Genomic DNA, 23136 nt, shown 5'->3' on the forward strand with positions numbered 1-23136 from the left:
GGAACCTTCCGTGCCATGCATGATTTCAAACTATGACGTCTTAGTGTATTACCAACAGTAACCTTGGAAACGGTGGTCCCAGCTCTTTTCAGGTCAATGACCAGCTCCTCCCGTGTAGTTCTGGGCTGATTTCTTACCTTCCTTAGGATCATTGAGACCCCACCAGGTGAGATCTTGCATGGAGCCCCAGTCCGAGGGAGATTGACAGTCATGTTTAGCTTCTTCATGTTTAGATCAGTCACAACCTGAAGTTATGGGAAAGAGTAGTGGAAGCCAGGCTGAGAGAAGAGGTGACCATCTGTGAGCAACAGTATAGTTTTATGCCAAGGAAGAGCACCACAGACGCATTATTTGCTTTATGGCATTATGGTATAATTCAATAAACTCACAACACTGTCTAATGCAACTTGAAGGACAGTCTTTAGCTATTTCTTTAATTATTTTGTAAAGAAAACCACATCTCATGTTTATATTCATATATAATCACATTTAATGTTATGGAACATTCACAAAACAAGTTAGTTCACTTACATCATAGCAGCTATAAACAGTAATTCCTTCACTTTCTTATGAAAACAAAAACATGAAGCTTATTACTAAGAAACCACAAATCTAATGACCTTCATCCTTACACATTACTGTGGCAGAGAACAACTTTACATCTATTACAAAAATGAAACAACAACAATGTATTATAACAAGCACATTAATATAAACCTGTGAACTGCCTTACAGCTGCTTCTAATTAACATTCTGTAGCCCAAATGGCAACTGTGATTGATGCTGGAACAGAATGAAAGTCAACACCATCATAGGCAATTGTTTGTATTTCAAAGGAGAGCAGTTTATTTGCAATAAATAACCAGGTTTTACGTGAATAGATCATCCTGAAACTCCCTCAGCACAAAACAGTTGGCTTTTTTACACACTGGCAGGTTAATTGGCTTCAAAGTGCCATAGTAAATTACCGGGTCAGCATTATTGGAGAAATGGAACACACACTTCTGCTTTTAATAGCAATGGTGGAAAATGCGTTCTACTACTCCAATCCAGAATATCTTACAGGGGTTTAACGTGCTACTGAAAAACCAAAGCATACTTTATATAAGATTTACATCTCATCCTTGAATACCCCCCCCACACACACACACACACACACACACACACCACAGGAGAGAGATCTTTCATTATATGATATGTAGAGATCTAATTATCTGCATTAATGTGCGGCTCTTTCCTTCCAACAACACAACAGATCCAAAATCTAGAGCAAGATGTGTTTTTACACATTTCTTCACAGGCTTCCTTTAATTTGTTACCTTCTGTACAGTAAAGAAAGATTTTAGTTGCTGACAACTGTTCGTTTTTGTACAACTTATTTTGGCAAAATAACAGTTCCAAGACACACAAGAGACAGATAGTACATAAAGAGTGCATTCTATATCCCATATACATTTATTTTTTTTTTTTGTGAGATCACATGCTGCACTTTTTCCTTAATTATTTACTGATCGTAAAACATTTTAATAAAAATGTTTACAAGTGTATTAATATTGGCAATATAATAGAAAATAATGCAATTACAGAGACACATTTAAGAAAAAGAAAGCCAGTAGTGCTCACTTCCTGTGCAATAAATTCTATTGGTTATAAATATGAATGCAACCCTTATGTTGTTTTTGGGGTGCATTAATTAGTGCATTAATTAACTACACACTATAGTAGTTACGACACCCTGACTGTGCAAAACACTTTCATTTGATTGGATGTGGTGTAGACATGAATAATAAATTTTTTATAAACATATATGACTTTTATGCTTGTATCCACTGGAATCTGCATTATTCCAAATTATTTATACAACTTTCTTTCACACTCGTAACTTGCACTGAATGATTTGCACATAAGGCTAAGGTGAGGTAAGAACTTAAAAGACCCTGTTAAATTCACTGCTAAAGTCTACAGTACAGTGTTTGGACGATGAAAAAGGATGTCCAACATGAGCATCCTCTTACCTGAGCAAATACAAACCAGTGTAATTCAGGGGTAGCCTTACTGATTTGGGTTTTATCCCCCACTAGTATTTTTTATTATTATTAATGCCCTGCTTGGGCTCATGCCAATGCAAATGTCCTATTTACAGCGCAGTAAGCCTCTGAAGCCACAGTAATACACAGAGCATTTAGGACAGACAAGTGCTTAAGCTTAAAGCTACTTTTTAGCTTTCAGCCTTGTGCTTTGCCCAACTTTCTGTAGGTGGGATGGTTCCACGCTGCGTTAGTCCTTCAAAGCGCTTGTAGGTGTAGTTAAGGAAAACCCAGTCCTTAGATTTGAAGTCTGGTTCATTAAGATTAGTCACTGTAACAAAGAAAAAAGAGATCTGTAAAGTACTGATTATTAATAGTTGATTAAGCAATGCTTATAGTTAATGTTCCCCCTCATTTAAACATTGTTCATTCTCTATTTATGAAATATCTGTATACACTTACAGTAAAACATTTATCAAACTTTTTCTGGGTAAAAGCTGATCAGGGGCTGTAGCTATATGTTGAATCAGATGATGAAGCTGGTGATGGGTCTTGCTTCTTTTTATGTGGAGTATTCCACCATTAATGTTTTACAAATTTTAACATTTGATATATTTAACATGTTCCTCTTTAGTTTAACACAAATGAACTGAGGCAGGTCTGTTTTTTAAACTAAATTTTATATATATATATATATATATATATATATATATATATATATATATATATATATATATATATATATATACATATATATATATATACATATATATATATATATATATATACACATATATATATATATATATAAGAAAGCTTTCAATAAATGTACACTCATTCCACAATCATTTATAAAAGTTAATTATTCAATAAAGGCATATAATAGCTTCATGCATGTATAATACACTTGATGCGATTGTTCTGTGTGTTCTTTAACAGCCTATACCCACCAAACAAACCCTGTTTATTAAATATACACTGATGTCAGTGTCCATAGATTGTGCTCACCTGGCTGTAAAATGTCTGATTCAGGAAAATCATCAAAATTGGAGGTGTCATCAATACTCTTGATCTCAATGGAGATAGCAGCAGGTCTCTCTCTGTGTGCAGAGGAAACATATTAGGTTGTATATTAGACAGAGATCTAGATTATAGATGTAAATTCTTTTTAAATATAAGGCAAACGATTAAAAAGGCAAAATGATTGTATTATATTTCATTGTCTTTGTAATATTGTAATAAATCTAAAAAGCCTTAAAGAAAAATCCTGCCATTTTATTTGGGTACCAGACATGAATTACTGTTACATTGTTCCTTAGCTACCTTTTAATTCAGTTGATCCCTCAGTATTATTCATCTCAGTGGACCATGATATAGTTTAGTCTTCCAAACTTAAAGCAACAATACATTGTATACAGACAATTGTCAATATATATTGCTCACATTTTTTCACTGCTAAGGTAAAGTTTTGCATTGTGTTGAAAGTGTGCAGTATACCTGATGTGCTCCCAGTCTACTTCTTCAAAGAAAGGATGGCACTTTATTTCATCCACACTAAGTGCCCCAATCCTGTTCTCTGCATCTGTGCAATATCTAAAATACACACAAATGAACAACTTTAACAGGGGCTTCATTCTGTTATGCACAAGTCAATACTGAAAACATGCACATGTGGCTTTTGCCCAAAACAGAGGAGTGTCTCAGGCATAAACTTAAGCCCATGTTTCTCATCTATTATTAGATCAAGTAGAAAGTAGCATTATGAACAACAACAATGTGGCAGGTTAATGCAACCAGAGCAGTTACTTTGTTTAGCTCCATCCCTTTCAGCAATAATAAATTAATTCAGCACAGCCAAGGTTTTTTCTTCTTTTACTGTTTCTCGCTGTTATTTTAAAGCACAAGGTGGACATTTTGCTCAGAGGAGAAAACCCGGCTGCAGTGCCTGATTGCTGAGTTGCGACTTTTATAAGGCAGAATCTTCATTCTGACTTATTAAAGTCGCAATTAAGCATTCCGGCACTGCAGACAGGCGTTCGCCTCTGAGAACAAACAAGACTTTTATACGCAGTTGTGCTGAGGCCTTTTTATAAACAATTTATTAAATACAAATAGTTTCATGTTATTTGTACTATAAGGAAAAAAATATACAGTGGGTACGGAAAGTCATGAATTCATGAGGTCAAAGGAACTGCCTGAAGAGCTCAGAGACAGAATTGTGGAATGGCACAGATCTGGCCAAGGTTACAAAAAAATTTCTGCTGCACTTAAGGTTCCTAAGAGCACAGTGGCCTTCATAATCCTTAAATGGAAGACATTTGAGACGACCAGAACTCTTCCTAGAGCTGGCCAAACTGAGCTATCGGGGGAGAAGAGCCTTGGTGACCGAGGTAAAGAAGAACCCAAAGATCACTGTGGCTGAGCTCCAGAGATGCAGTCAGGAGATGGAAGAATGTTGTAGAAAGTAATCCATCACTGCAGCCCTCCACCAGTCGGGGCTTTATGGCAGAGTAGCCTGACGGAAGCCTCTACTCAGTGCAAGACACATGAAAGCCCGCATGGAGTTTGGTAAAAAAAAAAAAAACACACCTAAAGGACTCCAAGATGGTGAGAAATAAGATTCTCTGGTCTGATGAGACCAAGATAGAACTTTTTGGCCTTAATTCTAAGCGGTATTTGTGGAGAAAAAAGGCACTGCTCATCACCTATCCAATACAGTCCCAACAGTGAAGCATGGTGGTGGCAGCATCATGCTGTGGGGGTGTTTTTCAGCTGCAGGGACAGGACGACAGGTTGCAATCGAGGGAAAGATAAATACGGCCAAGAACAGGTATATCCTGGACGAAAACCTTCTCCAAAATGCTCTGGACCTCAGACTGGGCCGAAGGTTTCCCTTCCAACAAGACAATGACCCTAAGCACACAGCTAAAATAACGAAGGAGTGGCTTCAAAACAACTCTGTGACTGTTCTTGAATGGCCCAGCCAGAGCCCTGAATTAAACCCAATTCAGCATCTCTGAAGAGACCTAAAAATGGCTGTCCACCAACGTTTACCATTTAACCTGACAGAACTGGAGAGGATCCCCAAATCCAGGTGTGAAAAACTTGTTGCATCTTTCCCAAAAAGACTCCTGGCTGTATTAGATCAAAAGGGGGCTTCTACTAAATACTGAGCAAAGGGTCTGAATACTTAGAACCATGTGATATTTCAGTTTTTCTTTTTCAATAAATCTGCAACAATGTCAACAATTCTGTGTTTTTCTGTCAATATGGGGTGCTATGTGTACATTAATGAGGAAGAAGAATGAACTTCAATAATTTTAGCAAATGGCTGCAATATAACAAAGAGTGAAAGATTTAAGGGGGTCTGAATACTTTCCGTACCCACTGTACAGACAGTCTATGAACTGTCTGGGAGAACAGGTGAAGGTACAGTCCTGAAGGTACAGTCCTGAACGATGATTTAATCAGAAAACAAGTGAGAGTAATCTATAGATGTGTGTAAAGGTTCTAGGTATAAATGCTACATCAAAAATGTTGTCTTTAGTTGGGAGGATTTTATGTAAGTAATTCATGGTGAAGGTAAAGAAACTCACTATAGGGAAATTTCATAGAAACCTGAACTAATCACCTCAAGAAAGGGCAGGTGACATTTTAAAGATTTCACAGCATGCACCAAGACTAATTTATAATCTTGCACAGAACTCATAGATGCAGCCTATAATTTGTAAGCGGGAATATCATGATATACATCTGTTTCTGGATGAATGGCATTGGAGCATTAAACATCATCAAAGGTAACAATGTTGTGTTGTTCTGAGACAAGATTTTACATCTAATTAAAATTCCATCAGAGGTTTTATCCCAGATTTAAACATTTTTTAACCTATGACCTTACACTGGGTGCTGACACATTTTCTAAAAATGTCTTTTATGACTTTGGAATAACTGAATAATAAAGCAGGACCCCCAATTAAGATAAACCAATGCTCCAAAAACAGATTTGTTAAAAAGATTAAAGTAACAGGCTCAGATCCTTAATAGAAAGAACTAATTCATAGGCTTATATGTACAATGAACACTGAAGTTCTGGCCAATGCAGCATTTCCAAAGCTGAAGAAACCCGACTCAGCATCTCAGTAAGCAGCAATAATTATGACAATCATTAGGAACAGCAAGAAAGCATAATACAGAAGGAAACAGTAAAAGAGTTCAGAACAGCTAACTAGCCGGATGGCATCACTGACCAGGGTCCATTAATAAAAAGGCAATTTGATCTAAACAGTAAATGCTGGTTACACTGGATGCTGGTTGTCTGTCCAGTAGAGGCTGGATGTCAAGGCTTTGTAGTAACTTCCTTAACTAGGATGTTGAGGGATGTGGGGATTCATGGCTCTGGGCCAAACAAAACCAATAAATATCACAGTGGAAATCAAATGTCTATACACCCGAACATATTTGCTGTTTTATATATATATATATATTTATAGTCACATGTAAGGAGCGAAAAAACTTGCAAGAAATTCCTCAGTGTTGCTGTTGGCCTCTTAAAAACCTCCAGGTAGGAAACCTAATAGTTTTTTATTTTTACACAGACAAACATCTGAATCTTAAAAGCTCTAGAATTCCCAGGATCCTCAAAGCTCCAGAATTCCCAGTCTGATCTTAAGCTTAAACTATTGTTGGTGCAAAATTTCTTTGCATATTCTCCCTGTTTACACCATTGTGTTCCTCTAAATTGTTTCCCCACATTGTTACCTTAAACTTGTTTTCTTCCACCTCCCAGAAACATTGCATAAAGGATAAAGCGGTAACTGAAAACTAAGTGGAAATGAGTGAAACATAAGTATAGACACAGCAAGCACAATAATATTAATTTACAAATGTATACTGGAGCAATTGTGAACAGTAGGTTAATGTTATAATGGCATTCCAAGTGTAATATTCTTAAAAGGCAAGAGCTGGAAAAAAACTCTATGAGCCTTCTGGGACAAGTAAAATGACAGTGAATGTAAAAAGGATTTATTTGTAAAGATTGCTAGCATAGTTTTCAACAGCTTTACAAAAGTGATATATATATATATATATATATATATATATATATATATATATATATATATATATATATATATATATAATATATCTATACATACATACACACAGCATCTCACAAAAGTGAGTACATCCCTCAAATTTTAGCAACCATTTTAGTAGAGAGAGAGAGAGAGAGAGAAAGAAAATGTGCAGCCTGTACAGCAGTAGAGATTTACTGTCCTCTGAAAATATCATGTTAATATTTTAGTCTGCTTGACAGGACCATACATATTTCTGTATCTTGTATTAGAGCAGTTAAAATTTGGTGGTTTGAATAGAATTCTCTGGATGTTAAACATGGTACCTCATAGCAAAGACTCTCTAAGGATTTGAGAATTAGAATTGTTGCTCTCCACAAAGATGCCAAGGCAGTAAAGAGTTGCAGTACAGTGTACAGGGTCATACAGAGGTTTTGCAAGACGGGTTGCTCTCAGACCAGACCTCACAAGGGGCCATCAAAGAAGTTGAGTCTACGTGCTGTGCTTCAAAACACAGAGACATGAGAGCTAAAGCATTGCTTTAGAGCTTGCAAAAGCGGAAGGTCCGCTTGTCAGTGGTTAGACCAGACGTCGCACACTGCAACAAGTCAGTTTGCATGGCCATCACCCCAGAAGGAAGCCTTATCTGAAGCTGGCTCACAAGAAAACCCACAAACGGTTTTCTGAAGACAACCTGCCCAAGAGCATGAGTTACTGGGACCATATCCTGTGGTCTGATGAGACTAAGATAAACTTGTTACATTCAGATGATGTCCAGTATGTGTGGTGACACCCTGGTGAGGAGCACCAAGAAAATTTGTGTCTTGCCTACAGTCAAGCATGGTGGCGGTAGCATCATGGTCTGGGGCTTCAATAAAGCTGCTGGTACTGGGGAGCTGTGGTTCATTAAGGAAAGCATGGATTCCAATATGTACTGTGAAATTCTGAAGCAATTTTCCAGCATGAAAACAATCCTGAACACACCGCTGAAATTACAACTGCCTTGCTGAAGGTGATGAAGTGGCAAGTATGTCTCTAGACAGACCTAATAAGCACCTGTGTGGCATCCTTAAGTGGAAGGTTGAGAAGCGCCATGTGTCTAACATTCAGCAGCGCTGTGATGTCATTATGGAGGAGTGGAAGAGGATTCCAGCAAAAACCTGTGCAGCTCTGCTGAATTCCATTCCAAGGAGGATTAAATCAGTGCTAGATAACATGATGCTCACACAAAATACTGACACTTTAGACACAGTCTTGACATGTTTACTTAGGGTGTACTCACTTTTGTTGCCAGCTATTTTGACAATAACGGCTGTATATTGAGTTCTTTTTAGAGGACAGTAAATCTGTACTGATATACAAACTGTACACTGACTAAAATATATCCAAGTTTCTTTCTATTGTATTGTCCACTGAGAAGATATAATACAATGTTTGCTGAAATGTGAGGGGTTTACATATTATATTATATACAGTATATATATATATATACACACACACACACACACACACACACACACACACACACACACACACACACACACACACACACACACACACACACACACACACACACACACACACACACACACACACACACACACACACACACACACAGAGAGAAAGTGGTGTGATTTTTTTTACGTTTGTCACACTTCAATGTTTTCAAATGTTGTCATAACAAATTTAAATATAAGTAAAAGATAAAATGAAGGTTTTTATTATTGAGGGAAAACTAAATACAAAACTTCATGGCCCTGTGTGAAAAAGTGTTTGCCCCCTGTTAAAATTGTAGTTTATCACAATTTAGTTCAATTTCTCTAAAATCACACCCAGGCCTGATTACTGCCACACCTAAAATAAATCTCAAGAAATCTCTTAAATAGGACCTGCCTGACAAAGTGAAGTACACCAAAAGATCCTCAAAAGCTTGAGATCTATTAGTCTGGAAAAGGTTAAAAAGCCATTTCTAAAGCTTTAAAGCTAAAAGGCAAAACCATGGACCAGTGGAGAACCTTCCCAGGAGTGGCCGGCCGACCAAAATTACCCCAAGAGCACAACTCATCCAAGAGGTCACAAAAGACCCCACAACAACATCCAAAGAACTGCAGGCCTCACTTGCCTCAGTTAAGGTCAGTGTTCATGACTCCACTATAAGAAAGAGACTGGGCAAAAATGGTCTGCATGGCAGAGTTCCAAGATGAAAACCGCTGCTGAGCAAAAAGAACATAAAGGTTCATCTCAGTTTTGCCAGAAAACATCTTGATTAACCCCCAAGACTTTTGAGAAAATTCTCTGAGGACTGAAGAGACAAAAGTTTAACTTTTTTGGAAGGTGTGTGTCCCATTACATCTGGTGTAAAAGTTACACCGCATTTCAGAAGAAGATCATCATACCAACAGTAAAATATGGTGGTGGTAGTGTGATGGTCTGGGGCTGTTTTGCTGCTTCAGGACCTGGAAGACTTGCTGTGATAAATGGAGCCATGAATTCTGCTGTTTACCAAAAAATCCTGAAGGAGCATGTCCGGCCATCTGTTCGTGAGGACCAGGTTTCAGCTTTCAGCTTTCTTTGAAATTGGAACTTCAGGGGGGAAGATCAAAGTTTCTCGCCAGTTCATGACCTTACTGTATGTCTCCTGTGGTGTCTCAGAACAGAAGGGTGGGTATCCTGGAATATAAGGGCAGAGCAAAACTCAAGCTGAAGCGAACTTGAGTTCTGCATCAGGGCATAGATCCAAAACACACCAGCAAGTCCACCTCTGTATGGCTGAAGAAAAACAAAATGAAGACTTTAAAGTGGCCTGGTCAAAGTCCTTACCTGAATTCTATTTAGATGCTGTGGCATGACCTTAAAAAGGCAGTTTATGCTCGAAAACCCTCCGATGTGTCTGAATTACAACAATTCTGCATAGATGAGTGACCAAAATTCCTCCACAGCGCTGTAACAGACTCCCTGCAAGTTATCACAAACGCTTGATTGCAGTTGTTGCTGCTAAGGGAGGCTCAACCAGTTATTAGGTTTAGGGGGCAAACACTTTTTCACACAGGGCCATGTAGTTTTGGATTTTGCTTTCTATCAATAATAAAAACATTCATTAAAAAACTGCATGTTGTGTTCACTTGTGTTATATTTTACTATTTTTAAAGGTGTTTGATGATCTGGAAAATTAAAGTGTGAAACATGCAAAAAAACAAGATCAGGATCTTTTTTACACCACTGTGTGTAATGTGTGTAATGTGTAATATATATATATAAAAATAAAAGAACACACAAATATGCCAGTAATGCATCTAACCTGAGGACCAGGTCTTTTGCTTTCTCTGAAATGGGAACTTCAGGGGGGAAGATAAGAGTTTCTCGCCAGTTCATGACTTTCCTGTATGTCTCCTGTGGTGTCTCAGAACAGAAGGGTGGGTATCCTGGAATATAAGGGCAGAGCAAAACACATTTTAATATCAAAAGCACTAATTAGTATGACTGAGTGCATTTTAATGCAGTCAAACTGAAAGAGTTCCAATTAGCTTTCCACACCTCAATGTTCTGCATTATTCTCATGGACTGGACTGTAAAAATAGTATTTTTACATTATACTATTTTGATGGTTTGGTAGATGGTTTCTACAGTGGGGGAACTCATTATTTGATCCCTTGCTGATTTTGTTCATTTACCCTGTTACAAAGAAAATGAATAAAATATATCTAGAATATTTATAGTAGGTTTATTTTAAGAGAGAGACAGAATATAAAAATAAATCCATAAAAAAACATTAAAGAAAGGATATTAATGGATATCAAAGGATATCCCCTACCAACCAATTCAATTCATTTTTATTTGTATTGTGTTTTTAACAATGAAAGCTGCTCAAAGCCGCTTTACACAAATAATCAATCAATCAATCTTCATTTATATAGCACCTAACATCTACCAGGTAATACCCAGGTGCTGAATAAAGTGCAAGAGGCATTGTGCAAAAAGATAATGTGGTGATAAAGAATGAATGAGATGTCATGTGTAAGTTTGTCCCTGATGAGTGAGCCAGTGGCAACTGTGGCAAGGAAAAACTCCCCAAGATGGCATGAGGAAAAAACCTTGCCAGGAACCAGATTCAAGAGGGAACCCATCCTCATCTGGGTGGCTCGAATGTTCATTTATTACAGGTAAATGATGTTGGGTGTGCAGTGATGGTGAGCAGATGCAAACTGTAGTCCTGAGTCAGTGTAGTTGATTTGGACTGTTGACATTAACTACAGTCCAAATCCATCCTTAAAGCTCCTGTTCTTACCAGCAAGAACTGACTCTCACACAACCAAATTATTCCTGTTCCTTTAGGAAAGAACTCCTAATATCAACTCATTATGTGTATAAGACACCAGTCACAGAATCAACCTCTTCCATTCAAACCTCTCCACAACTATGGGCAAGACCAAAGTGCTGTCAAAGGACGTCGGGGACAAGATTGTAGACCTGCACAAGGCTGGAATGGACACTAAAACAGGTACTACAGTAGTTATGGCTACTTTTTACTACTTTTTTTAAACTACTTTTTACTTAAGTACATGTCAGAGAACAAACTTCTTTATTTTAACTAAAGAGAAAAAGTTTTGCCAGTACTTAAATTTTTACCAGAGTCTTTTAAAACATGAGTATCTGTACTTCTACTTGAGTGAAGGATGTGTGTACTTTACCCTCTCTGGTGCTATATTTAGGACACTAACTCAAGACCCAACTGGATTACTATGAGTTTTATTCCAATATAAAAGCAAGAGACCACACTAGACATTATAGTCAGGTCACCTCTGGATGTGTAGTGGCTCCTCACCATTCCTGAAAATCCATGTCAATTGCTGTGTCCACTTGTTCCTCGATAAAATTCCCTGTGGACACAACCACTAACAGGGGGCCAGGCTATGTCAGAGCCAGTCCCAGTTTCAAACAATCTACCTAGCCCATAAAGGAGATGATGGCAAAGCAGGCGTGGACGGTGAAACATATACTCACTCTAACCTAATCTCTTTTGTGCTCTGTCAGGTGACTTATGAGAATGAACATGGGTGCAAGCAAAAAGTAGAAGACAGCCTAAAGCATTGTTAATAGAATACTAAGAGGTTTTCCCCTACCTCACCACTTTCACCTCCCCCCCTCAGATCAAAGCCCAACCAGACTGGGAGCTCTGGACAAACAATGCAGGTACTGCAGTCCCCACACTTACTTTTTCTGCATGGAGCCCTCCCTTCCAATGCCACACTGTGTGACTGCACCTAGGAACCCCTTGGGGATATACCTTAATGCGCTTCACAGCTGTTTGCCACAGTCATTAAATCTCTGCACTTCTCACACTTTTGCTATAGATCTGGAGCCCAGGAATAAAAGAAGGGAATACATTCTACATAGGACTCCTGTTTTTTGTGGATATTGTGCCAATGTATTAGGACTATAACTTATGGCACACATTTTTTAGACAAAAAAGGTTACTGGAGATGTTCATTTAGAATGAGTTGAAGAAACTTCTCCTGACCACAGGATAGTTAAATTTAGTAGTCAATTAAATCATTATCAAGTGGAACTCTAAATATATAAAATTAATGAATGCTATTAGTAACATAAGCTTTTACACAAAGAGCAGAAATATTTTGACAGTTGCATAAATTTCATAGTGTAAAATTTTAGTGATGAATCAGCGCCTCCACATTTCAATCAAAAATCAACACTACTGAAATAGAACAGATAAATAAATAAGCAAACATGTAACAAATAAATAAATCATAGATACTGGCTTTTTCAGCTATGTCAATCAACTGTTTGTTGCTAGTGTGCAGTCATTACTTTTACTTAAATAAAGAAACTTTAATAATAATATAACACTCACTCTACGCTAGGCCATTTAATCACATTGCACAAAGCAATATGTGTTTTTCATTATTTCTGCATCATTATTTATCTGGGAAAATGATAACTATTAAAGCATACCTATTAACATCTCATACATGATGACTCCCAAGGACCACCAGTCACACAGCTTATTATATCCTGTCTGCATGAAAACCTCAGGGGCGATGTAGTCAGGTGTGCCGACAGTGGAGTACGCCTGCGCATGTAACCAGGACTGAATTTACTGCACTATATTCACAACATTCATCAACATTGGTGTGCTGCACAAACACACACATACTTACCAGCTGTCGTCTGTTTTTCTTCCATGTTTCAGCCTTTCTTTTCGAGTTCATATTCTGAAAAGCTAGTAATGCATGCACACACAGACACAGACACACACACACACACTATAAAACAGTTTGGACACCTAACCATAAGATTTGTATTTGCTTTTTAAACATCCTTCTATATTTACTGCTATAATAACCCCTACTCTATGGAAGGATCTTCCACTAGATTTCCGAAGTGTGATTGTGGAGATTTGTGCTCATTTAGCCACAAGGGTGTTAGTAAATTCAGGTACTGATTTAGATAAGATGATGAGGCCTGGGGTGCAGTCAGTGTTTTAATTTATCCCATAGGTGTTCAGCAGAGTTGAAGCATGCCCCTCAAGATCTTCCAATCCAACCTTAATGGAGCTGGAATTGTGCATAGTGGTGGTGTCATGCTGGAAAAAGTGTGTTTCTCCTAGTTAAGGTGAAGGAAAAATTTAATCCTACCGCATCCAAAGACATTTATACAATTGTTTGCCTCCAATATTGTGGAAACAGTTGGCAGTAAAAAAGAGGTTTTCCAATACTGTAATCCATATAGTGATGCACAAACAGAGGTATATACAGTATGTAATGTATAAGTATTTGTTATATTATTACAGTCTTTAAAGTCTGCCTTCTCTGTATTTGACCAGGATATTTTAAAGTGTAGGTACATGTGGATGTAGATGTAGCAGTGAATGTAGCTCGAACCACCTCATACATACTAGATTGCCAAGCCAATATCGGTCTGCTTCCAAACAATCTTTGAGCCTTTAAATGCATTTGGCGAAAACAAAAAGCGTTCTCATGCAAATTAATTTTAATTTTAAAATGAAGAAATTAAATTTAATACAGTTTAAATAAATGAGGTGATACTTACAGAAGTCACTTGGAGGGTTATGTGTAAGGTTCCTATAAAATTCAGTGCGATGAGCTTTCTTCAAGCCTGTGCATAGGCCAAAGTCTGACAGCTTGACATGGCCCTAAAATTCACCAGAACATGAGCCTGTTGTGCATGATAAATACGATTCAGCAGCAGAAAATATAATTTTGTGTGTGTGTGTGTGTGTGTGTGTGTGTGTTACCCGTAGGTCAAGCAGTAGGTTGTCTGGCTTAATATCCCGGTGAATAAAGCCCAGTTGGTGAATGGAGTCAATGGCCAGGACTGTCTCTGCTATATAGAACTGAGTGACCTCCTCTGAAAGTGTGTCTTTCTTCATAAGCAGTGTCATCATGTCTCCTGAATGCACAGACAAATAAATCAAAGATCCACTAAAACTAATTCATATAACGGAAGAGAGTCTAAAAATATATTTGGCACAGAAATTTAGCAAAAAATGAATAACTAAACAAATCAGTAGAAACCTTAGTCATGCACTTTTGCTAAGTATAACAACATTTTCTGTTCTTACCTCCTGGCAGAAACTCCATTAAAAGGTAAAGGTTTCTTTTGTCCTGGAAACTATAGAACATTTTTACTACCCAAGCTCCATCTGCCTCCACAAGAATGTCCCTCTCAGCCCTGATATGAGCTACCTACACAAAAAGACACAGCACTAATTCTACATGCTAATGTAGCCAGGGCTAATTTTTAGATGAAATGCTACACTGATGATTTGAAGTCTTGAATTAATGATTTGTGCAAAAAGATACACCTGTTCCTTCTCCAGCATATCTGCTTTTCTCAGGATCTTCATGGCATAGATGTGACCTGTGTCAATCTTCTGCACCAGACGCACCTAAGGACAAATTAAAGGGATCAATATTAAGTGGCACGATCAAGAACCAGAGGATATTTTTAGTTCAATAATGAAAAAATTAAATATATAACCTGTTAATGCACTTGATGTTGGTAATAAATTGAAAGTGATTAAAAATGTGATGTGATCAAATTCTGTTATGCTGTACATTTGTATGGTTACAGGACATTAATTTAAGCAGTTTCTGAGAATACAGCTGGTTTATTATTTTGACCCTCTCAAACTCTACATAAACCTGGAACAATGAAAGTGCTTGTTTTTTCTTCTTTTTTAGGCTTCAATACAATTTATTTTAATTAACTTTTTTATGGCAGATCATTAGCAGAAAAAAAGTTATTTATCAGAGCGCTAGCCCAAGAAATTTTAACATTAATACTAATTATGATGCGACATCTATACACCTTCTCATTTCATGGAATCATCTAATAAGGTAATCATATGGCATTAGTACAGTGGAGAATGGTGGAGTATGTCCAGTGCAAACGTCAGTCCAGCTAGCTAAGGACCATTTGGCGGCATGGCCGAGGTCAGGTGAGCACTCCTTTTTTCCCTTCCTCTCCCCACCTTACTCCCATTCCCATAGGTACTTGGCAACCGGAATTTAGAAAAAATTAGATCAAATTACAGCCTTATTTCATAGTCCCTTAATTTTCACAGGTATTTTTACATAATACAGGAATTAATACTCAATGCATTACTGACTTTTACACAGCGATGTCAAACAAGCTTCAGTCATCCTTGTCATGTTTACAAATTTTAAATCTTCAAATGACAGTACATTGCTTGAGGTCTGTAAATTAAGCCCATAAATACACACAAACCTCTCCAAAAGCTCCCCTTCCAATGACTTTCAGTGACTCAAAGTCAGCAAGCCCCAGGCGAGTTCGCTTTAACCTCAGGAACTCTGTTTCCTTACGAGCATGCTGGGAGCGCCTCATGATCTTCTACAGAAGACACACACACACACACACACACACACACACACACACACACACACACACACACACATTTTTCACAGGAAATTCATATTATTACATTAAACAAACACGGAGTATTTACATTGTACTGTTAAACAAAAACCCCTAAAAAAGAAAAACAAATTCCACATACTGCATGCAAATATTTAGTCATTCAAATTCTTCTACCATTTACTGATGCAATATAAAGTGTTAAAATTATGCATAAGAGTGGAATTTGGTTTCCTAAATGATCAGGATCACAAACTGACCAAGTCTGGTTTACTGAACTGAGAAATGGAAAATAAAAAGAGATCAATGCTTAGTTCACCTCTTCATCCGGTAAGCCTTCCTCATCCATCGCTTTCTCCAGTTTCTTCTGCCTGAAAAAATAAAGTTTCATACATTTGCTCTTGCATCTTTACTAAGCAATTTTATAAAGTAGGCATAAGTAGTGTGCTTATTTATTCCCAAGACTGGAAAGCCAGTCAGGAAACACTTAAATATAAAGAAAGAAAGTAGAAGAACGTAAATGTTTAAATAAAGGCAGAAAAGGAAGCTAATATCAATATGACACTAACAGTTATAAAAAGAGCATAAATTAAAATAAATAAATCAAACAGAAATAGAAAAAAAATACATAGTAATACAATTTACAATACAGATAAAATCTAAGTAACTTATAAAAGAATTAATAAGCAAAGAGAGCATAGTTACATTATTCAGTCAGTTGCTACATATTGTTGAGGCATTGTAGGTTATAATACTTCATAATAAGCTCTACTCTTCTTCCACTAAACTTTGGGGCATTCCTGTGGGGAATAGTGTCCATTCAGCTCCCAGAGCATGAGTGAGACCAGACACTGATGTTTAATGAGAGGGGTTTGGGGTTTCAAGCTGTGTTCCAGTTCACCCCAAAGGTGTTCAGTGGGGTTGAGGTCAGGTATCTGTTCAGGACATGGACTTAGTGTTGTTCCACTCCAATCTCAACACACCATGTGTTTATGGAGTTTGTTTTGTATACAGGAGCATCATTAGTTCCAATGAAAGGAAATTGTAATGTTTTGCTAAACAGTGTCATTCTACAAAATTGTGTGCAAATTAGTGGAAAAGGTTTATGTCTGGGTTTAATAGTCAAGTGTGGTCAAATGTGATTCTGCTCTCGGTACTAAATAAATGCCCTCTCAAAACCTTCAAAACATTTAGGATTTTCCTAAAATCAAAAGAATCAAACCCCAGAATCAAATTAAAGTCTTAAAAAAATCTCTAGACTAAACCACTAAAGGTGAATTGATCCACTTTATCACCACAGAATCCAAAAGACTGGATCTTTAAATGTAAACAGTTGTAATAAACTACCTCATCTCCCTCTCCTCGTGCTGTGTAAGGAGAGTGCTGTAGAAGTTCTCCAGCGTCAGTTTGGCCACAGTCACTCTCTCTCTCGTGTGGTTACTCATGGGGAGTGGTGCTGCCATGCCTCCTGTCATGGCCAAACTATTCTACAGAGTCAGAAGACAGCAATTACATTTTTCAGTTCAGTTCATTGGTTACAATCAAGCACCAAACATCTGAGCTGTGGTCTTGTTCAAATCTATACAAACATCAAAAATCCCTCCACAAAAAAAAGAACAATCCACAATTTTCACTGAAATAACTAGAAACAGACACGAGAACCCATCGCTGTTTATTTGGTTTTGAATATAAGTCAGACTTTGCTTTTGATTTTCGATTGAACAGAATATTTAATATAATAGAACAAATAAAAATTGATTGGGCAAAAATGATGGAACCCATAAACTATTTTCTAAACAACATTTACAGGCAACCATTGCAAGCAGTGTAGCTCTCAATAAGACATTTTACACCCGTCTACGGATAGATCGGCCCACTTTTCATGACCAAACTGATTCGGGTATGAAAAAAAAATATCTTTGTCAGACTGCATGCTTCATAAAAGTCTGGTGTTTTGACTTGGTCATTCTTGAGTGCTTTTGATTGTAGAGTTTAAGTCATTATCCTGTTTGGAAAGCCCATGATCTGCACCTGAGACTGAGCTTTCTGACACTGGGCAGTAAGACATTTCAGCTCTGCAGAGGGAGCTCCAGTTTTGCCTCAACTGTCCAATAGATGTTCTCCCAGAAGCATTGTGGCTTGTCAGAATGCATTATAGCAAACTTCAGTTTGGCTTTTTTTTTTATATTTTTCTTTGAAAAATTGACAAATGGTACAATAAAATATGGATGTACCTTAACCTTGGAATTCAGCTGGCATCTCTTTGGAGGTTTTCCTTGTCTCTTTTTCTACCATTTGCATGAACTTTCTGCTCAATCTGGGGTTACATTTCCTTTTGTGACCGCATCCAGTGAGGTTACAGTCCCACTGACCTAAAACACTTTACTTTTATTTGCAGCTGTGCTCACAGGAACATCAAGCTGCCAGAAGATCATCTTCCAACCTTTATCTTTAACATGCTTGTCCAATATTTTCTTTCTAACCTCCTCAGATAACTCTCTTCTTTACATCCAGTGTACATCCAGTACACAATAATATCAAACAGCAGAGCAGCTTCTTTTCTCCATAAGATGAATGACTGATTACGTCTGTGATAAAGAAAACAATAAGTTTGAAACATCACTATAATCCAATTATTTGAATTTATTTTCTAGTTATACAAACAAATTTGTCTCTCATTTGTTATATTATTTTATATATTCTGCTAAATCAAAATTCAGACGTAAAGTCTAATTTTTATTAAACATAAAAAACACAATTATAGCGTCAATTACTTTTGTCCAATTTCAAAGAAAACTATATGTTCTTTATTATTCCATGGAGAGGTACCAACATCTGCTCCACATCTGCTCATTCATACAGTTATCAAACAGCATTGTTAAAAGCAGCTCAATTAAAATTTTATGAATAATGCAACATCACATTATGTTTTCTCAGTTATTTTGATCATGTACACTGTTTAGCATTTACATTTCTGGAAACATTCTCTTCCTTCAAATGACAGAGGAGTACCGACTGAATTCCAAACCTTACTGAAATGTTCTTTATGAGCTGCAGCACTTCATACAATGGAAAAAATACTGAATAAATAAACAGATGCTTTATATTTGAGTCTCAGTCCTTTCAAGGTTTCAACCGTACGTCATCTCAAGGCAAGAATTTATTCATTCAAAACCTATAGTCAATCAGGGACAAGGTCAGAAAAGGGCTCAGCCATGACACAGCACCCCTGGAGCACAGAGGGTTATGGGTTGAACCTTTGACCTTCTGATCATTAAACCAGATAGAAGAGTGTCTGCAAGAGTGAGAGGGAAAGTTTATAAGACTGTGGTGGGACCTGCGATGTTAGCAGAGCTGAAGATGAATGTTGAGGTTTTCATCGGGAGTGACGAAGATGTTTTGGAGACGAGGTGAGAGAGGCACGATTGAGATGTACAGAGTCAGGACATGGGGTATATCGGTAGAAAAATGCTGAGGATGGAGCCGCCAGGAAGAAGGAAAAGTGGAAGGCCAAGAAGGAGGTTTATAAATGTGGTGAGGGAAGACATGCAGATGGTTAGTTAGAAAAGGGCAGATGTAGAGGACAGAGTGATATGGAGACGGATGATCCACTGTGGTGACCCCTAACTGGAGCAGCCACAACAAAAAGAAGAAGTTGAAGTTTGTTACGATTGACTACTGGCCATGACACATGACAATCATAAAATTTTCCCCAATTGAACACCAAACACAACAGAAATGAAGACATCATCTAGAAATAAGCACGCAGGCATGAACAAGAAGCAGACTGGACATGTCAATCAACTGACCTTCACTCCACTGAGCAGCATTCACTGTTCCAATACTTTTGGGGGGCCTGTGCATATAATATTTATAGGCAAAACAATCACAGGAAACTTATTCTGCATTTTAGAGGACAGTTAATTATACCTCAGTCAGCACTGACGCAGTGACACTGAAGATCCTGATGGTCAACAGTTCAGTTATTCAGGGGGAAAACAACGAAATCCAGAATCTCCCATTTAAACACTGCACACTGTTCTTAACATAATCAACATTCATTGTGTATTTCTAACACAACGTTATAAAAACTTACAAATAACACCTTACACACACACACACACACACACACACACACACACACAAGGTAGCGTCGTTCAGTAAACATGCACAAAGACTGTGTGTGTGTGTGTGTGTGTGTGTGTGTGTGTGTGTGTGTGTGTGTGTGTGTGTGTGTGTGTGTGTGTGTGTGTGTGTTAAAGCTCCTACCTCACTATCCTCCTGTAGATTAGACAGTTTGCTGGCAGCTAAAAATGATAAACAATAATAATAATCACAGCCGATTCCAAGGCCGTGTGACAGGACTTTAAATCCACACAAAACGCTGGAAAGGTGTTGAATTTTTGGATTAAAACTCTGTGACACAGCAAACTGTAAGATTAATTTCCAAAAAACATACAAATATCCTCAAGTGCACAATGATCCGCGAATCCTGCGACTACTTCTTCGACTACTTCTTCTTCGGCTTCTTCTTCTGCTTCTTTATGCCGTTCGTTTCAAGAAGCCTCCGCACTGCCACCTGCTGGAACACTAGAAGATTTCCCAGATTGTGGGTAATGGACTGAGGTTACTTTGACCGAAAATAAGGCAGAAAACGCGGATCAGGAAACAACCATGATGCCCGATTTGTACCAGGGCGCGGAGCAAGTTTCAGGTCATAAACCTATAAAAGCTCGAGATACCGGACCCCAGACCCGAGGTGTAAAGATTACCTGAAAATCATACATCAGTTAAAGTATAGACACCTTACTCAAGTTAAACGTCACCAATGAGCCTACGTTCAATATCAGTCAAATCTGTCAAAGAGTATCTGATTTGAGTATCTGATTTGAGTATTTGAGTACTTGAGTATTTGACTGATATTGAACGTAGGCTTAAAGATGCACTATTCCTCAACACCAAGACACGTTAGTGAAAAGCCAAAAACAGTTGATTTGTGAGGTCTTATTTCCTAAAATATAAATCAAACTGTACACCTCAACCAAAAAACACCTCAACTATAATAATCTCACAGCTGTATTTAATTGAATTAATAAAAACATTCACCTAAAACACGATATGAGACGGTGATTCAGTAAAAAAAAGACTTTGGTATATTTGTGTTAACTTTGTTTCCACATGTTGGGCAAAACATGAATATCATAACATGCCTACACTACAACCTGAGCTGTTCCATTGATGGAGCATGTGCATGTGAGCATCGAGTGACCAGGCCATGATTTGTGACCAACCAATGAGCAGATATGAAACAAGAGATATTTCTTTCTTTGTGCATGTCACCCAAAGGTGATTGCAGAATCACTCATTCATTCATGGATATAAAAAATATTGTTTAGAAAATCTGGGTTGTACTCAGTGGAGGACAGTAACGAAGTAAATGTAATTCGTTACTGTACTTAAGTAGCTTTTTCACGTATGTTTACTTTACTGAAGTATTTCCATTTCGGCACACTTTTATTTTAACTTCACTACATTTCAAAGTCAAATATCTTACTTTTTACCTAACTACATTTTGCGAAATCAGTCGTTCCTCTTTATTTATAAGTGAATAAAAACGTAACTGTCAAACATGCAGCAATCCACCAATCACAGTTGAGCGCATGCTCTGTTTTACACTTGTATGGATTGCTGCTTGTTGGTATGTACTTATCACTAGCATACAGTTCAGCGTCAGTTCAACAGCGAGCAGAACATATTGACAGGAATAAATGATAGAAGAAACTTCTGACTCAAACTTGGCACAACACCTGTGACCTTATTTTTAAAAAAAATTATAAGTAGTTAAATTGAAGGTTTTGGGCTCATGATAATTTTAATAGATATAAATCAGTGTTTTTTATTAATATAATTGTTTTAATAGATTGATGTGCTAATAACATTCAAGTCTTTTCACATAAACTGAGTTGATTAAGCAAAGAGTCTTGTGACAAAAATGATAATAGGAACATTATAGCCATAATAAATCATAGTACTATGGATACTTAAGTACAATTGATGGCAAAAACTTTTGTACTTTTAATCAAGTAAAAGTTTAAATGGAGCACTTGTACTTTTACTGGAGTCATATTTCATAGAGTGTATAACTCAAGTCATTAACTCAAGTACATGGTTTGTGTATTTCATCCACCACTGGTGTACTGCACAACAAACCCAAAGCCATTTAGGATGCTTTTAGAAAATACTGTAATGAAAACCATAGTGGCCTTAGCATTCCTGACAAACCTGACAAAGTCACACTTGGGCTAAGAGGTTTGAATGCTGAAAATATTGCACTAATGGTAATAAAACACTTTTCTTACTACTTTACTAATCAATTAAGTAGCTTTATGTCATGTGCAAATCTCTGAACCGCTACCACCTTATATTCTGTAGATGATTGTAGGTAAGTAAAAATAAGTTTACACTTTGTCCAAACTCTTTTGATGGAAAGTATACTTTCTCTTTATGCTGGATGAACATTTATGTGGTATTTCTCTTAGCAAACACCTTAGCTTGAATATGTGCCTCTTTAAGTCATTTCATATCCACCACTAACTTGTCTGGTTTGTTAAATGTTCTCTATTGCTCTTGTCCTAGAGCAGGATTGGGATGTATGGCTGGATACTGAAAGGAAGATAGTATGCTATGTAACCTGTGGATAATTGTGAGTCATATTCTATGCATGCACCACCTCTGCTAGGTGTACTGGCCATTTGTGTTTTGTTTTCAGAGGAAGTGCATGCAAAAAGGTTGTGAAGGTTCCTGTTTTCTTCACACTTTATATCATTAGAACACAGAAAGGACATCACTTTTGAAAGTCCTGTACTGATCAGAGTGTAAGTGCATTCAAAATCTATTCAGACCCCATTCACCTTTTTTTTTTTTTTTTTTTTTTATTTGTTATGTTGCAGCCTGATACTATAATCATTCAGATTGATTTTTTTCCTCCTTAATCTTCACTTAGAACCCCATAATTACAAAGTGAAATAAGAAAAAAGGTTGTAATTAAGAAATGTCTGTAATTTATTTTATGAAAAAAAAAAAAGCCCTGAAATAAAAATGAAAAAATAAAATGGAAGAAG

At 37.2% G+C, this 23136-nt stretch overlaps 1 protein-coding gene and 1 long non-coding RNA gene across 3 annotated transcripts in view; one reads left to right on the forward strand and one right to left on the reverse strand.

The window, feature by feature from the left end:
• LOC310719250 overlaps nucleotides 1-23136 on the forward strand; it is a 139916-nt gene that overhangs the window by 21578 nt on the left and 95202 nt on the right. The gene's annotated exons all lie outside the window — the stretch shown is intronic.
• On the reverse strand, nucleotides 1737-20532 carry stk38l (serine/threonine kinase 38 like). 2 transcript variants are annotated; one of them, XM_083528579.1, is made up of 15 exons: nucleotides 20475-20532; nucleotides 20285-20322; nucleotides 17363-17502; nucleotides 16335-16386; nucleotides 15869-15991; nucleotides 14943-15026; nucleotides 14700-14823; nucleotides 14373-14527; nucleotides 14168-14270; nucleotides 13276-13337; nucleotides 13070-13187; nucleotides 10398-10521; nucleotides 3525-3620; nucleotides 3036-3127; nucleotides 1737-2358 (listed from the first exon to the last, which is right to left on the reverse strand). In XM_083528579.1, exons 3-15 carry the CDS (start codon nucleotides 17488-17490, stop codon nucleotides 2219-2221), a joined length of 1401 nt encoding a protein of 466 aa, XP_083384705.1. In that variant the 5' UTR covers nucleotides 17491-17502; nucleotides 20285-20322; nucleotides 20475-20532; the 3' UTR covers nucleotides 1737-2218. The 2 variants fall into 2 exon arrangements, with proteins under 2 accessions (XP_083384705.1, XP_083384704.1); XM_083528578.1 differs by adding an exon at nucleotides 18256-18603 and having other exon boundaries at nucleotides 20285-20532.

Source organism: Silurus aristotelis (assembly GCF_946808225.1).
Source record: "Silurus aristotelis genome assembly, chromosome: 24".
Taxonomy (NCBI): Eukaryota; Metazoa; Chordata; class Actinopteri; order Siluriformes; family Siluridae; genus Silurus; species Silurus aristotelis.

What these genes read in the sequence shown, in the direction of transcription:
- stk38l (XM_083528579.1), bottom strand. Translation starts at nt 17,490, where the DNA reads ATGACAGGAGGCATGGCAGCACCACTCCCCATGAGTAACCACACGAGA. An exon ending in CACGAGGAGAGGGAGATGAG is followed by an intron (nt 16,387 to 17,362) that starts GTAGTTTATTAC and finishes TTATTTTTTCAG; the next exon opens with GCAGAAGAAACTGGAGAAAG. An exon ending in GCAAAAGACCTGGTCCTCAG is followed by an intron (nt 3,621 to 10,397) that starts GTTAGATGCATT and finishes TGTGTATTTTAG; the next exon opens with ATATTGCACAGATGCAGAGA.